Raw genomic sequence first — 12,250 nt, forward strand, 5'->3', positions numbered from 1 at the left:
ACCTGAGAGAATCCCTTCTGATCCAAAGTGACACACATCATTGGTACTGACATGAGCAACCACCTGCAGTTGGCTACACCCTGTGCTCTTCATGGCGTCCACGAGAACCCTTTCCACATCTGGAATGACTCCACGCGGTATGCACACGGAGTGCACATTGGTTTTCTTAACTTTCTTGTGAGCCAAGTCCTAAGGGGCCCCATAACACACCTAACGTTGGAGCTCCCAACTACCAATAATCCCACCCTTTGAGATTGCCCGTATCTTACAGGCTGAGTGGTTCCCTCTGAAACAGGACAGGCGACAACATCTGGCTCAGCGACATTGTCAGCCATAGACAGCACCTGGAACCTGTTTGTCAGACAAACTGGGGGGGGGGGGGCCTTAGGTGCGGCAGCCTGGGAAGTCTTTCGCCGCCTGCTTCGTCCTGGGGCGACCTCCCACTCGACCACAGGTGAAGGGTCAGCCTCAGTGCGAGCAGTAACTGGGTTGGCCACTGGTGAGGACCAATCGGTGCCCATCCACTGCAGCCTCAAGCTGTGTAACCGAAGCCATCACAGCCTGAAGCTGAGACGAAGTGTCACCAACTCGGCTCGCATCTGCACACAACAATCGCAGTCCCTGTTCATACTAAAGACCAATGAAACCTAAATCATGCAGATAAACGGACTATTGGCACATGCTGCGCAACTCTACTCTAGACCCTGATGGAAATGTCTGAACTGTGTCTAGTAATACGCAGATATTCGAAAACCTAACTACCGAAGCACTTGATTAGGAACTTGTAATGTGTCACAAAATTGATTTACTTTCCGACGCAAATGAAAACGTGACAACTGTGGCTACTAGAATTAAATTTAAACACAGAAACTCAAGAAACTGAACTATTAAAGCACACAGATGATGCAATAAAATTCGCTCGTGGTAAGGAACTCGTAAATGACACAAAAGCGGTTACATCCCTGTTGCTGCGTCTGTCTCGGTCGGCTACTGCTGCCTGACTCAGGTGTATCATAATTTTTACATGTAAATGTGACGTCAAGGGTAGAGTTAAATGAGAAAATTATACCTTCAGCATCGTTTAAGAAATGGATGATAAAGATGCATTAAAATTCTAGGGCAATCATCTCTTGGGGGATGATTCATAAACAATTGTTTCTCACAGCTGTATACCCTACTATCTAAGAATACTACCGATTCACCGCAAAATTAACTTGTGACTACATTTACACATATGCAAATCGTTTTCATTTAGGGACACAAAATATTTTCGATCCTTGCTGATCAGTAGATAATCATTTAGTATGTACTTTCCATAACTACCTGCCTGTCTCCATTTCACAGGGTAAGTATAAATCTTATACATTTATAAATTATGCTTTGATCTAGCAATGGGTATAGAAACAATAACAGTTTATTCACCTTCAATCATTAAAGAGTGTGTATTGATTAACTAACAGTAAGTGTATAAATTGTACAAGTTAACAGGATAAAGCATAGTATATGCTGCATCTAGCCTTCGCTCAATTGATAGTAGGACCCGTGAAAATTGCTCTGGATGTAGTAGTAAACTACTCAAACAATCATTTGAACTACTTTCTAAGGCTGTTCTTAAGTTAAGGGCACCAATTCTAGCATTTGATAAACTATCAGTAATCCTTAACAAAATAATGTTTAAATCTAAGTGTGCATTTACACTATTTAATCATTGGAATAGTTCTTGGATATTTGCGTTTGTTTCATTACGAATTATGTGGAAATGTGAGATAAATTGGTTTACAATCTTTTCAATTAAAACTGTGTGGTTAGTAATGGTTCTTTGCATATTATTTAATACGATAATTTCATTAGAGAGGTTAGTTGAATCTGTTCTGGACTGTTGTTCAAGGGCTAATATTTTGCCTTTATCTTCCAGTAGATCTCAACTAGTTAAAATTACCTAATACAGTACGAAGGATACTCCCTGCAAAATCAAAAAAATGGCTCTGAGCACTATGGGACTCAACTGCTGAGGTCATTAGTCCCCTAGAACTTAGAACTAGTTAAACCTAACTAACCTAAGGACATCACAAACATCCATGCCCGAGGCAGGATTCGAACCTGCGACCGTAGCGGTCTTGCGGTTCCAGACTGCAGCGCCTTTAACCGCACGGTCACTTCGGCCGGCGCAAAATCAAAGCAGGTATGTTTACACCCAATTAAAGTTTTATGTGGCAAAAGATTTAAAAAACCAGTATGTCTCTTGTTCATAATTAGCAAATGTAGACTCTACCTGCATTTTGATTGTGATCCAGTACTTATACCAAGAGGTACCCATTTCCAAAGTTGTATCATTACCCTTAACAGAACGAATTAGATCAATTTGCTTCTTTACAGATGTGAACTGTTGCTGGATTTCACTCAAACTGTACTTGAGTACAAGTTTTGCATTAGTTGTTGAAACTACCATGTCTGATAGTGGTTCAAACAAAACACCCGTAATCTGTGGTAGTATTGCTACAGCAGTAGTAGAATATGCTATCATAGCAGACATTAGAATAAATATGAACATGCTTAATTAGTTCTAAATACCAGAGTTAACAATGAACATAAAATGAATGAGTTTCTCGTGGTTACCTGTGGAATAAAAGGTTTAGTTTCGCTTGTGCACTCGTGCAATAGCTTCAATACTAAATTTTCACAACACTAATTACGGTCGCATCGAAAGGCTCCTTGGTGAGCTAAGAAAAGAGACGTATTCACCCGCGAGGCCGCGCTAGTTACACCGCACGCTGCCGACGGCCATTGGCTTACTCTGCTGTGACGCACTGCAGCCGGACGCACGTCTACTGACCAAGCAAATTGTCAGCATTCCTAGATAGGTCGGCTGGCGAGCGCGTGTTACGTACCGTACGGCTGCGTGCAAACCCGTAGACCCTTCCAATTCGCAATTTCGCAAGCAGTATTTTTCAGAATTTAGGTACAAATATTTCCTACAACTTGTAAAGTATTCTTCTAATTTTTGTCTGTAACTTGCAATAGTCCATACTTACGTAGGAGACCTAAGTTTTATTGCACAATAAACTAAATTATAGAAAAAATAATATTTTTACTAGGGAAAAAATTATAAAAAAATTAAAATCTATGATGTAATATTTTTTTATCGTAGTAATACACATAATGGGTGAAATTAAATAGGTCTAGTACCTCAGCCATCATGTCATGCATAGCTGGTAAAAAGTTGGTCTCCTTCAAATTGTATAACATTATGGCATTAAATGGTACCTCGTTATGAGGAAGCAATTTGGAAAAAAATTGCATAATTTCCTTTTAATTTTTTTAATAGCCTTAAGCTGTTTCAGAAATATTAAAATACTTTTAATTTGTTTAGAAAGTGTGCAGGAAATAAATGTTGATTTTTACATAACAATGACCCAGAAAAGTACCATGTATCCTTAAGGCTAGAGTGCACAAAATGTAGTGACATAATATATAGTAACTGAGTGCACTGATCTCAACTATCAACCCTCTCTAGCAAGAAATGTAAAAGTAATGATATTTATGAAGGAAATTAGCAAGCAATGAGACATTTAGTCTCCATAGGATAATGGCCGTCTCTTCCTAGAATAAGAAAATGGACAAGCTGAGAATCACAGGATAACAACGCCCACCAATACACCTCATTTACTGGTGCACAGAAAGTGCAACCGACTTGTTATGCTCTGGGCTAGGTTCAGATTTTCACTCTACACTCTCCCTACAGTTAATTACAGCTAATACAGACACATAAATCAAGATATGAAAAAGATATATTAGAGGAGACACAGGACAGTTCACATCACATTTCAGGATAATTGTGGCCACTCGAAAAACAGAACAATGAAAGAGCAAATAAAATTTTCTCAGGAACACCGTCCTCAATAAGGTCGTTTTATTACAAAAATTGGCACACAATAGTATCACACGAGACAGATACCCCACTAATTCATTTATTCCTGCTTCCAACCAAGTCACACGCAACCATTCTTGATGTCGTGGCTCACCATAAGTTTCCAAAGTCATTTACTCTTTCATCAGCAGTACTGCCTTGGGTATAGAATAACTATCGTTTGACAGGCAGTCAGAGGGTGCATATTACTGTCCACGGGAGCACAATTGTCTGTTACGAAAAAGTCTGCTCGTACGAAAATCACAGTCGCGACAGTGTAACACAATAACTTTAATCAAGTGCGCGAGGGCGCGTAATACAGAAGAACCTCAAAATCATTATATACAGTCATGGGTCATCATTCGAATAAGTGAGGTCATACAGCCTAGCACATCTCTTCACCGCTACATTTTACACGATGGCTGAGTTCAACATGAGCCGAAGTAATAAATGATTGTCATGTTTCAAAATACACAGATGTCCAGCATGACTAGGTGTCGTAAGTTAGCTGTCATGGGTCAAGTGCGCTAATGAATTAATCGTGACCGATTATCCTCACTACGGGAGTCTCAAATGTCGCTGGCGTTGGATCCAATATATAAATGAGTTGATCATCACCAATGAACCCCCAGTATCTTGGCACGGATCATATTACACAGAGCCCAACAAGCCCTCCACCACATTAAAATTCTAGCACCAGGCGCCATGATCCTCGCCTAATAAGAAACAAATGTTTACAAGAGTGTCTGTACCATGTTTGTTGTCCTGAGTAATGTTCCAAACAGAATTAGTCTGTCATCACGGTAGATGCTCGGACAATGAAGGTGAAAGCATCCATCTAATGTCGTCTGTCATTGTAAAGCACGCGGCCACATTGAGTCCCTCGTAATAGACGTCAGCTGAATTTCTTCCTGCGACTGAGTTATGCCGTGCGGCGTGAGCGTGCGTTGTCGTGCAGTGCTGCAGTCGCCGCCATCGGGCCCTCGTGTCGTGACGTCCAGGTGGCGGCGTGGCTGAGTGGGCGTGGCGCCGCTGACAGCGGGGAGTTCTGCCCCCAGCTGGCTCTGCTGGGGGTGCCGCCCTCCACGAGGTCCCGGCTGCCCACCACCTTGAAGCGCTCGCCTCCACAGTGGGGCGGCTGCTGATCGGCTCCCCAGTGTCGCCTCCGCTGGCCCGCGTTGTCTCTCGACACAGCGCACGAGAGAATCAGTGCAAGTATTTGGCATTAACAAACATACCTCTTGCCGCTTTCCTCCCACTCGGCACAGCCTCTTCTTACAATTAATTAGATCTATTATACAGAGTACCCTCACGCTAGTTGTTGTCCTCCAGTAGTCTTTCAAAAAATTGTGGACGATCTCTAAAATCCTAGTCTACACTGATGATAATAAATAGGCAGCAAAAATCAAGGAAACGTCCTAATACAACTCTGACCAATGAAATTGGCCTATTCAGCATAAAATTACAGCTATTAATGATTTAGTCTAAAACGATGCGAGTAAAAGACTGAATTTTTCTTTGTATAAGGAAGATAAGGAATCTGAGGTTTTGTTACTTACTAGCCCTTCATTACACTGTCCTTCCTAAGATTGTAGCCGGCCGCTGTGGCCGAGCGGTTCTAGGCGCTTCATTCTGGAACCGTGGGACCACTACGCTCGCAGATTCGAATTCTGCCTCGAGCATGGATGTGTGTAATGTACTTAGGTTAGTTAGGTTTAAGTAGTTCTATGTTCTAGGGGACTGATGACCTCCGATGTTAAGTCCCATAGTGCTCAGAGCCTAAGATTATATATGAACGAAAGTCGCAGGCAGTTGCATTTCTTTAAAAAAAATTCCCACCAATTCTGTGATAATTGCACACCATCTGGAGATCGAAATGAAGTGGCGTTACATTAGGCTTTGGCACACTGAAACATTACAGCTGCAAAAGTAATTTTGCGTCAGTCGTTTACACAAGAAAAACCCTTTCACCAGCCTGACCTATCCTCATCTTGTTACCCATCGCTGCTTTACCACTACCTGTTTGTAGTAGGCAGTCTGCACCCACACTCACAATTCTTCTCCGAATCTAATCTGAATAATTAGCCCTCAGTTCGCCATAAGGACATCTTTGGTCGCAACAAAAATCACTTACATATTCATATAGTAATCTGCCAACATAGAAATTCGCACACATATAAGTTTAAAAAAAAGTACACACAAAATCCACTGCGTCACAGAACCTGCTGCACATTTAAGGCTCAGGAATACCTTTAGGGTAAAATTAATCGCATTTACGTAACACTACCACTTCATACTCCCTGGTCGCGACCATGGCTTTGGTCTTCACTACCGCCTTACTTCCATCAAGAACTGTATCCTTTTAATTCATCTCTTGCCGTTAGCTATACCTTGCCTTCAAATAAGTATCTCTCAGCTTCCAGGCTCCTCACTTTCATCACAGCATAAATCCACGTTCCTTATTCTCGCTGAACTTTGCGTCCGATTACGTATAAAGCTCTCCCTCGGCGCAATCACAGTGGCATATCCGCAATGCCTAAAACTGCAAATCTCCCTCAAATACGAATGAGCAACTCCTCATCAGCGCAACTACTTCTGCATCGCCTTTCCGATAATCTTCACTGTGTTGCACCGTATAGCTTACATACAGAACAAAAGGTTATATACAGGGTGTTACAAAAAGGTACGGCCAAACTTTCAGGAAACATTCCTCACACACAAAGAAAGAAAATATGTTATGTGGACATGTGTCCGGAAACGCTTAATTTCCATGTTAGAGCTCATTTTATTACTTCTCTTCAAATCACATTAATCATGGAATGGAAACACACAGCAACGGAACGTACCAGCGTGACTCAAACACTTTGTTACAGGAAATGTTCAAAATGTCCTCCGTTAGTGAGGATAAATGCATCAACCTTCCCTCGCATGGAATCCCTGGTACGCTGATACAACCCTGAAGAGTGGCGTATTGTATCACAGCCATCCACAATACGAGCACGAAGAGTCTCTACATTTGGTACAGGGGTTGCGTAGCAAGAGCTTTCAAATGCCCCCATAAAATGAAAGTCAAGAGGGCTGAGGTCAGGAGAGCGTGGACGCCATGGAATTGGTCCACCTCTACCAATCCATCGGTCACCGAATCTGTTGTTGAGAAGCGTACGAACACTTCGACTGAAATGTGCAGGAGCTCCATCGTGCATGAACCACATGTTGTGTCGTACTTGTAAAGGCGCATGTTCTAGCAGCACAGGTAGAGTATCGCGTATGAAATCATGGCGGGGAATCGAGGAAGTACAGTACATACTGACGAACCTAAAATGAGCTCTAACATGGAAAGTAAGCGTTTCCGGACACATGTCCACAAAACATATTTTCTTTCTTTGTGTGTGAGGAATGTTTCCTGAAAGTTTGGCCGTACCTTTTTGTAACACCATGTATACAGTTAACTTACATTACTTAGGCCATGCACCATCGTTAATAAACTTCATACAATGTGGCCACGAAGCCATAAATTTACCCTATCTGTTAGCTTCTGCTGCAACCGTTTACTCCTTCCCCAACAATGTTACGTGGTGAACTCGTTTTGATTTGCGGGACCAGGTAGTTTCGACGTCAATCGCGTTCGGATGATCGATGCGTTTGACCCTGTACTGTCCTTTTTTTTTGGTCATCAGTCTACTGACTGGTTTGATGCGGCCCGCCACGAATTCCTTTCCTGTGCTAACCTCTTCATCTCAGAGTAGCACTTGCAACCTACGTCCTCAATTATTTGCTTGACGTATTTCAATCTCTGTCTTCCTCTACAGTTTTTGCCCTCTACAGCTCCTTCTAGTACCATGGAAGTCATTCCCTCATGTCTTAGCACATGTCCTATCATCCTGTCCCTTCTCCTTATCAGTGTTTTCTACATATTCCTTTCCTCTCCGACTCTGCGTAGAACCTCCTCATTCCTTACCTTATCAGTCCACCTAATTTTCGACATTCGTCTATAGCACCACGTCTCAAATGCTTCGATTCTCTTCTGTTCCTTAATAAATGTAAAATTTCTTTCATACATATCTGCCACCTTTGGATAGTCATTGGGCTTTGATAAGGACTTTATCGCCCACTTTCAGATGCAAATTACGAATCTGGCCTTCCTGGTTGCGCTGCCTACGTAACGCCTCCCTTTTTATCCTGTCTATTGCTAGCTTGATTACTTCCCCATGCCTTGCTCTCCTAGTCGTCGGAACATCAATTCGGTTATTCTATTCATCGGGGAATGGTTCTTCAGCACGACTGTAGGGCTGAAGCCTGTAGTGCCATGGGGCACCTCGTTCATAATTTGCTGAAAGAAGATACAGGTCCCATTTACGGTGTTGGCTGTGACAATATACGTGGCAGAATTTTACCAATTCCTTAATGACTCTCTCTGCCGGACTGTATTGTGGATGCCAGAGTGTGACAAAAACAGGCTCAATCCTCCTCCTCTTTAGGGAAGTTGCCCACTCTTTCGAACGATATTGAGGGCCGTTATCTGAGATAATCTTTCCGACTCTCCCAACACCTCGTATAAAGTGCCGAAGAAAAGCGGGCGCAACAGACTTGCCTGAGGCTCTCGTCAAGGGCGTGAAGGTAACGTACTATGAAACCAACTCAGTGGCTACGGGCACACACCTATATCCGTTCACAGATTTTGGCAATGGACCTAAGATATCCGTGGCCCCGATTTCTCTTAGCCTTGTGGGCACTATCTGAAACAAAGGCTCTAGAGTACTTGTTGTAGAGTGTTTCGCACGCTGACAAATCCTACAGGGGCCCAGAACTCTGCACTCTCTCCGATCCGTGCTGATGAAGTACGTCATCTCTTTCAGCTTCATACAGCATTTCCTTGCCCATAGGTGACCACAAGATAGGTCTGTGTACTACACAAGTTTATTCACAACTTCGTTAGGGATGCACGAGAGCTAACGGTCATTCTGCTCGTGTTGTCTATAGAACAGCACCTCATTTTTCATCACGTAATAGTTTCTCAACTGTACCTCGCCTATATTGTGGAGTCTTTCCCTTAATATTTTGGAATTCTCGTCGTTTTATTGCTCTCTACTGATGTTGGTGAGTCGTGTCCTAACATAATTATCGAAGGGCACATTCCTGAGACACATTATGTCATACCTGTTCTCTTCGATTTCGACTTCACTCCCACGGACCAGTCCCACAGGACTGCAGGATAATGCGTCAGCTATTATGTTTTGGTTCCCTGGGATGTACGTGATACTGAATGTAATCTGCCAATAGCAGTTCTGTCTTATCACGGAAACACTGCAATATCGATGCTGCAAATGTCCTTATAACCACAGCCAACCTCTCGCTTAGGGGCATAGGCTCCATCACACAACACTGATTGATTACCCTATCACAAGTTTTCTGGCCATCCCCAAACGCCTAATCTTTTCAGGTGCAAAACCCTTCCACCAGTGCCCGCCTCGCGTTTCTGTCGACAACGAGCGTAATCCTGGTCGGCTAAAAGAGGAGCCACTAACGATTTAGTGGGCCTGGATAAGACTTTTGAACATCCCCTTACGTCTGACCTCATCATACTCTTCCAACTTATATTTTCACTGGCGTCCGTAAGGGATTCGTACTCTACATTAACCTCTTCGTTTCGCAATACGAAAACACCACCAAGTTCGTTTCATTGTCGATAGTTTGCTCAGCGGAGACCATGGTTCTGAAACGTATGGATCTTGGAACGTACTGCAGACGTTCGTTCCGGCTAGTAGAATCGATTAAGGTTTAACATGTAAACATGACTACAGAAGAGTAGTTTCCGAAATTTTGGTCATCCCAATGTAGTGTCCCGTGTGGTCGCCGTCTGTGTCGCGCCGTTCGTCTTGACTGCTCAGTACAAACATGGAAACTCGCAGCAGGTATCCGATTCTGTTAGCCCACCTTGATGCAGGGCTAGAAGCAATATTCACCACATTTCAGTATAATCAAAACAGTTAACAAGTAGAATAGTGTTTGCCTCTGGTCAGGAGAAGGAGTAGGGGCTACTTGGTTCCATAGAGTATCGTCGTTGTGTCGTAGATATATATCGAACTAAGAAAGAGTAATCAATTTCACCGTATTCATGCTGCTCCGAAACATTACTTCAACATCATAGACGGTATAAATTTATTTCGTCTTTAATTTTAAACGCTTTGGCAACCGACCAACGGTGCTTGCTTTCACTAATACCTGTTCTGTGGGGCCTCATGCGTTGCCCTACAATAGCGTGACAGACACTCTTGTCCGACATTTCTGCGTCCACCATAGAGGACTTTTTGTAATCAATAAACGTATTTCACGTCTAATTCAGTAGTGCTTCGTTATAAGTGTCACATTTCCTTTTACGTAGTTACTGTCTACTGAATTTTAAAATTACTAGTCGCTACCAACGTATTCCCGCCATTTTGCCGTTCTTAGCACTTTCTACCAAAGATTAAGTGTACTGGACTCGTGAGAATTCGAACAACAGAGTGTAATGCATCGTCTGGCATACACAGGGCGCGGAAAACCAATCTGACGAAGACAGTATCAAATGAAGCAATCTGAGTATAGAAAACACAGGTCGCAATTAAATCTTTCAACCACTATGCCAGTATGAAAACGGTGGTCAGTTTGAACATTTTCTATACATACTCATGTTAACTTAGTGGTGCCTCATTTTTCACTAATTTTGACCTTTTTGAGATATATCCAAACAAGAAACATGGACATGTGGGTGTCCTCATTCCTGAAGAAGTACTAGACGTGTTAGTGATGTTTTAAATTTATCTTGTTCCCATCGTGACGACTGCTTAGTCCGAACGTTCTGTTTACGTATACATTTTCTGTAAATTACCTATCATTTTGAACAAGGACCTCCGTATGTCAGATTTCAATTACGTTCCTGCACCGCTGAAAATATACATTTACGACTTTTAGTTACCATACACAAATTCCTATGCTACATGCTGTCCTTCCGCCCTGCAATCTTGGTCAAATGGTTTCTGCACGCCCTGTATATCGGTGCTGGATGGCAAAACTGGCTCAAACAGCACTGTTTAAGTTATTCAGTTCATACGTTCGTTACACGTATGTCACTGAATGACACCCAGCCAGGTTGTCCCCCTTACGTTCCGCCACGTCTCTGGAAAGCCAGCGCGCGATCCACAAAATCACGAAACCAGTTCCAGATTCGCATAGTGACACTGTACTGATTGTAAGCACATTCAGACATTAATCGCAAATGCAGATCATAGTAATGTAGAAGCCGAGTTTATCTTTCCGTTAATTCTCCGTCTACTGCAGAGCACAGAGCTCTGTCGCTGCATCAGCGGTCGATTGTTGCTGTTGGCGCCACAGAATGAAGGCAGTTACGTCCAGAGTTACTCCGGAGTAACTGGGATTCTGTTAAAGCAATGAAAACAAAGAAGTGATGAATACGGTAGGTAGTTTCTGTTGGAACGAACGACGACTTTTGCGATTCGCTTTCCACGTCTGCAATCGAGTTTTAACGGCTATTTCACAGCAATAAAACGTTATCACTGCATGTTAATAAACCGGTGCTCGAAGCTCACATAACGTATGAGAATGCCGACATCATAATTAGGAAGCGATAAATTTTTATAGTTCGCCCATTACTACTGCGAAATATTGCAGTGCTTTTATGTGCGGACAGGGTGTGTAAAGTAGTACACAATCGTATGCTGTCGAAAGGTGGAGGTGTTATACAAGCAAGACACCACAAGTCATTAGTAGAAGTCAGTAGCATTTTTCATTGAAGGATACGACGCGTAATTTCGATTGGACGGAACGATACCTTTTCGGGTTTGTGTGTAGAAGACCTAACTCTAAATGCTGGTTTATATAGACTACATACAGTTAGCCATGCCCCACCCAGGTAATTTACAGTTTAAAAGTTTACTCGCTTACAACTTGGATAAACGTAAAGTTTGACTGATGATTGTGCATTTGTTATAATTTTTTCCCCTTTTCATTTTCTCCATAAAACCGCCATCATTCGCGAGAATGTTATGAACTGCCGATATTGTGGAGCGCCAGCAGCAACAATCAGTCCCTGAAGCAGCGACAAAGCTCTGTGGGCCGCAGGAGACGGAGAATTAACGGAAAAATAAACCCAACCTTCTACATTTCTACGGTCTGCGATTGCGATTAAATGCGTTCAAAGTCAGTACCGTGTCCTTGTGAATCCGACGCTGCTTTTACGATATTGTGGAACCCGTGCTGGCGTTCCAGTGGCGTGGAGTAACATAGGCGGACGTCTCTTCTACAAGTCATTCAGTGACGTATGTGAAAAAAAGCAAATGTGAGCAG

The 12,250-nt window shown here is 42.7% G+C and overlaps 2 protein-coding genes across 2 annotated transcripts in view; one reads left to right on the top strand and one right to left on the bottom strand.

Annotated features, from left to right (window-relative positions):
- Positions 1-12,250, bottom strand: part of LOC126426537 (ankyrin-3-like) — a 305,624-nt gene that overhangs the window by 216,023 nt on the left and 77,351 nt on the right. The window lies entirely within an intron of this gene.
- LOC126426539 (cortactin-binding protein 2-like) overlaps positions 1-12,250 on the top strand; it is a 66,278-nt gene that overhangs the window by 24,901 nt on the left and 29,127 nt on the right. Inside the window, exon 3 of the mRNA XM_050088442.1 lies at positions 4,866-5,036. Coding sequence (XP_049944399.1) covers positions 4,866-5,036 — 171 coding nt within the window. The remainder of the gene's footprint in view (positions 1-4,865; positions 5,037-12,250) is intronic.

The sequence above is a fragment of the Schistocerca serialis genome, chromosome 11 (assembly GCF_023864345.2).
Source record: "Schistocerca serialis cubense isolate TAMUIC-IGC-003099 chromosome 11, iqSchSeri2.2, whole genome shotgun sequence".
NCBI classification, from domain to species: domain Eukaryota; kingdom Metazoa; phylum Arthropoda; class Insecta; order Orthoptera; family Acrididae; genus Schistocerca; species Schistocerca serialis.